The following is a 5,505-nucleotide window of genomic DNA, read 5'->3' on the forward strand; positions in this document are numbered from 1 at the left end:
TCCTGCAGGGGTCCCACATTACCCGGCACCTTCTTCATCCTCCCAATGTATTTGAAAAAGGACTTTTTGTTATCCTTAATCTTGGACGCTAGTCCGAGCTCCATGTCCGCCTTGGCCTTCCTAACAGCTCGCCTACAGGCCCGAGCTGAGTAGGTATACTCCTCTTTGGAGATTTCACCCCCCTTCCACCGGGCGTACGCCGCCTTTTTGGCGAGCAGGTAGATCAGATACTACTACTATCCCAGTGATCTTTGCTGACCTTAACGTCTGTTATGGGTGGCTATAGACGTGCTCGTTCCTGTTCTAATGAGAACGGGTCAGAGGACTCAACTGAGCCTGCTTCACATTCTAATTAAAATGCTCCGGTAACACCTTATCATCACAGGCACTAAGCCCCCACATGTTTCAAAATGACCAGGGGGGCACTTTATCTAAACCTCATTGAATGAGCTTTAGATAAAGCACACCATGGCCATTTTGAAATGCGCAGGGACTTGATACATGTGACAGTGAGCCGTTTTAATTAGAGTGGCTGTCTGGGAACTTCTCTAATTAAAACACCGCATTCCTCCCCCACCCCTGAGCACATTTATAGGCAGCCTATGACTTCTTGCAGCTGAAAGAAATGTTTATAAAGAGGAATGATTATAATAGGAGGAAAACACAGGGAAGGATGTAGGTCATTAGCAGAGAAAAGAAGTCTAATCATTAATAAAAATGACAAAGAAGCAAGAGGACTCTTAGCAGATGATGTCAGGGGTAGGGGCAGCATTATAGAAACCATAAAATCAAGAAAGGAAAAGGAGACAAAGGGAGGAATAAGAGGAAATGATTGGTGTGAGCATATGGAGTAGACCTTAAATGCTGGAGGCAGCAAGTGGGAGAGGAACAGGGGAAACACATACTCTGTTCACTCTCCCCTTCAGTACCTTGTATGACACAGGACACCAGTCAAGATGGACATTACTGCTTTGACCCTGTAAATGACAGTTCTTATAGAGTAAGGAAGAAAGGCAAATATTTAGGAGAAGGCAAAATAATACCAACCTTTTCAGGTGTTGTTTATTCAGTGATAAGAAAGGAGTCAATGGAAGGACTCGAGGAGGGGCAATGTTTTGAAAGCAATGACAGAGGCAGAAGATGTGAGTGAGAAAGGGCTTTTTCCAATAGAAGAATCACTGAGGGAAGAAACAAGAGTCATTGTTAAAATCCTGAAAAGCTTGCATAAAGATGTTGGATCAGAGCTAAGTATGATGGACCTTAGTTTTTCCCATGATAAAATGCTCTCTTTAGGAAAGTAAAGATCTACACTATCTTATTTTGCATCTCTTTGCTTCCTCTTCTGTAAATTTCCCTCAAAACTGTGAGGCTGCCTACAGAAACAGGAGTGGAATGGTTAACAAGAAAAGGAGCATGCATCAATAGCTGTTGCTTTGGTTACAAAAGCACATAAGCACGGATAGTCGTGACGAGATATTTTCAGTTTTATCCACAGATAGAGACAATATTAATATAAAGATTAGCATTTATTATCTCTGCTTGATCATCATGAGGTGGCAGGTCCCAACACAGGGTCACATCCCACATAATACTGTGTTACTGTTACTGGGTGCACTAGTGACATTGAAGTGGCCCTTGGTGCTAAAAGCACAGAATTCATTAGCCATAAAGATAAAGGCTGTGATGGCGGTACTGGAACATCTTCACCCACAATGCCTTCTAGGGACCCAGTGCTGTTCCTTTTGACTTGAGTGGGAGTGCACCACTGCCTATCATTCAGGCTAGCCTATGCCAAAGAAGTTTAAAGGCACTGACTTTGTGCAGTGAAGCAATCCATGTCTCTCAGGGAAAATCAAGTGTCTAGGGAAGATCATATTTAACAGCTGAAAGCTTCTGCAGACAAGGAAGAGAAGTAAATGCAGCTCCAAGGACAGGGAGAAAAGAAGCAGGGGAATGACTGCCTGCTTCTACATAAGATTTTATTGTATGTGCATCAAGAGAGCTAGTGGGGGCCTCTGATATTAAGGCTAGGGACAGAAGTTACACACAAACCAGTTTAAGTGATCAGAAACTGGTTTAAACCTGGAATAGAACAGAGGCTCAGTGCACATAAACCGGTTTCAAAATGGCTGAAACTGGTTTAAGATAAACCTGGTTAAATGTAGTATCAGACGTAACTGATTTGGGTCAAACCGGTTTATGAAATTTCTGTCCCAGACCCCTCCCTAGTTCAAGTGAAATCACAGTCCCCCAGTACTCCCTTGTGTCCCAACAAGCTGCTCCCAGCTTCCATCCCAGGGAGCCAGCAAGTGCCAGGCAATGCAACACATTTATAGCACGTTGTCTGCAGACGGGTAATTCCTGACGGATCTCCTGGGAGATGGGAAAGGGGATTAGGGAGAAGTAATGAGGTGCTGCCCAGGCTGACTCTGGCCATGTCCGCTGCTGTGCAAGTGGCCAGCTGGGCAGACCCCTCCCCACTTTGCCTGGTGCTGCTGCCCAGGTGGACTCTGACTATGCTCCACATTGCATAAGCAGCAAGTAGGGGGGAAAACTGGGCAGCCCCAGTCTAGGATCCCTGTGCCCATGCCTAAGAGGGGAGGCAGGGGGGTTTAATCCCCCTCCCTTTCCCCCCTTCACCTGAGGCTGCTGCCCAGGTCAGCTCTGGCCATGCTTCCTGCCACATGAGTGGCCAGTGGGGCAGAAAGCTGGGTGGACCCCAGCTGGGGTCCCTGTGCTGGTGGGACAGAGAGGAGACAGGGGAGTTTAATACCCCTCCTTGCCCCCCCTTTCCTGAGGCGCTGCCTGGGCTGGTGTCTGGCCGTGCTCGCCTCCCCAGCTTGGGGACAAACCTGGCAGGGGCTGCTTCCCCCTTCCCCCTCCAGGCACACCCCAGCTGGGGTCCCTGCAGGCCAGGGTGGGGGTTTAAACCTCTCCCTAATCATACTCAGTGGCCATGTCTCCTCCCCGCCCCCCAGCTCAGCTTCCCTCTAGCTGTGTGGATGCTGCTAAAAGGGAAGGGAGGGCTGCTCTAGCGCCCCCTGGCTTCTAGTCTGAGCACTGCAGGCATGTGGATGCATTTCTGGTATCAAAAGTAAATGTCTGTTCACTTGCAAGTTGGTTCAATCTATGGAGGTTAGACTAGCCTGAAAAGATGGAAGCAATTCAGGCTTGGGCTTTTTGAATGCCTGTGTCCACCCATGATTCAGCTACCAAGGTCAAGGAATAGGAATAGAGCTGGAGCACTTGGCTAGGGTAATAGTTAGCAAAGGGACAGCCCCTGGACAAATCCTTTGGTTCTTTCTCATTGTGAAGGGAATACGAAGAGCTGGAATAGGTTATGTGACTGAAATTCCCTCCCTCCCCCTATCTCCTAAAAGGAAATCAGGGGCTTTGCATAGTGACAGAGCTTCTGGTTCTGTCTCTACTCCGGCCTGCTGCAGCCTCACTCCCAAACTGCAATCTGGGGAAGAGCAGGAAGACACCTCTCCCTGCATCCTTTCCCTCCTGTTCCTACCAACCCCCTATGCAATAGGATCACATGGGTCTATTGCAGTGGGTGAGGAGCAGTCTACACCCATTGATTTGTTCCCTGCTACTTTGAAGAGTTCAGGCTAAGAAGCTTGGAACCCATGATGCCAACAAGGGGAAATCCGTGGAGATAAGTGTTAAGAGTAAAAGGAAGATTTTCCATAATAGAAAATGACCTCTTTACAAAGCCTGTGAGCTTAGGTTTTTAAATGAGTGTAACCCAGTGGGGAAAAAAAAATCAAACTACTGTGTATTGAAGAAATCCCCTGCTTGAAGGCATCTGAGAAAGTTCACAGGCACAGCAAACACTATCCCAGTGGGTAACACTCTGAACTAGACATGCTTTGCACTCATAGTAGTTTTGGAAGACAGTGCCTCTCTGAACTGAAATTTATTTTGGTATATAAATAAGAACTGGGAGGATGTAGCTAACAATTCTGGAAAGGGCGAATTCACCCTCCATGGGATATACTAGAATTGTTTTGCCAGTACCGTCCCAGTGTAAAGAAGCTCAGAATCAGGCCCTGATAGTTTTTTGTATGGTAATGCTCATGGACAGTGTATGAAACTATTATAGATTGTGTGGATTTTTCTGAGCCATTTCATCAGCTATTGACAAAGTGATTTGGAATGGGACCTATCTCCTCTAATACTATCAATTAGTCCATAAAGCAGTTCTTGTGGATAGCCAGAAGAGCAGCCTTTTCAGTGTGCTTTGCTCAGGGCCAGTTTTGGCAATAAGGAAGGAAGACACCAGCAAGAAGGGCAGAGGCAGGGAGCTAAAGTAAATAAAACGGAAAACAAGACCACAGCTGAAGAGTAAGGAGAGGAGCTGATCTGCTTCTACTGCTACCCTCTTATCCCAGCCCCTAAAAACAGAGGAGAGAAGAGACAATGCGAGGTGAGAGACTCCTATGCAGTGGTTGATGCTGATAGATACAGGATATGGTATATGCAATAGGCTAAGGACCCAGGGAGCTAACAGTAAGGACACGGACCCTGATCCAATATAGTGCTTAGACTCCTGATTACTTACAAGCACATGTAATCCCATTATATTTAAAGGGGATATTCATGGGCTTAAAGTTCAGTGCATGCTTGAGTGACTGGTCTAATCAGGGCCTAGATCCTGTATACCTGACTGAAATAAGCAGTCTTCAACTGAGTAAGATACCCCACTGAAGCTGTGAAGACTACTCACAATGCTTACAGTTCATCTTTGCAGAACTGGGGCCTTAAGGAGATATCTTTTTTACTGTACTCTGTTTTCCTTGAGACAGTCTGTGAGGTCTTGTTTCTTCCGGTGCAAGAATACAGAAAGGTATCAGAGAGTTAGTACCATGCAGATTGCAAAAAAGAAAATAGAACTATTGTGGGTGCACTTAAAAAAGAAGCTTTTGGGATTGTATAGTATCAGGAATTAAATTTTATAATAGTCCATAAAATTGAAGTATGAGCCAAGGGTTAACAACCTTGAATTTCGCCCTTAAAATTAATCCCAGAAATTTTACTTCATTATAAATATGTTAGTACTGTACAATGTCTCATGATTGATATGCCCAAGAGCTCCCTTTGTCGGCAGTCTTTTAAGTACTAATCCTTCATTTTGCTTCTAATAGTGAGATGGGTGCCTCCTTCCAAGTTGTACCATCAATTTTTACCTGCCAATACAGTTTGATGAGCTTGCTTATATGCTGCTCACCGCCTCCTGACAGCCAGTACATGTAGTCAGCAATCATGGCACTCCTAATGACAAAAGCAGAACAACGCAGGGGCCAAACAGCATGGCTCAGACTCGCATCAGGTAAATGCCTGAGAATATATAATGCAGACCAACAATATAACTTTCTCAATGTGGAGATGCCCTGTGCTGCTAAATTATTCACAGGGTCACTTCAAAATGGCAACTAGAAACCTTTGGACAGTTACCACAAACAGAGATAGGGTGTGAGCAGGAATGGCCTTCCCCCAGCT

The 5,505-nt window shown here is 45.7% G+C and overlaps 1 protein-coding gene across 1 annotated transcript in view; it reads right to left on the minus strand.

The window, feature by feature from the left end:
* SPATA16 (spermatogenesis associated 16) overlaps positions 1-5,505 on the minus strand; it is a 151,660-nt gene that overhangs the window by 63,386 nt on the left and 82,769 nt on the right. The window contains exon 4 of the mRNA XM_019503040.1: positions 5,193-5,277. Within this exon, the coding sequence (XP_019358585.1) occupies positions 5,193-5,277 (85 nt within the window). The remainder of the gene's footprint in view (positions 1-5,192; positions 5,278-5,505) is intronic.

Source organism: Gavialis gangeticus, unplaced genomic scaffold (assembly GCF_001723915.1).
Source record: "Gavialis gangeticus isolate Ggan-Ray unplaced genomic scaffold, GavGan_comp1, whole genome shotgun sequence".
Taxonomy (NCBI): Eukaryota; Metazoa; Chordata; order Crocodylia; family Gavialidae; genus Gavialis; species Gavialis gangeticus.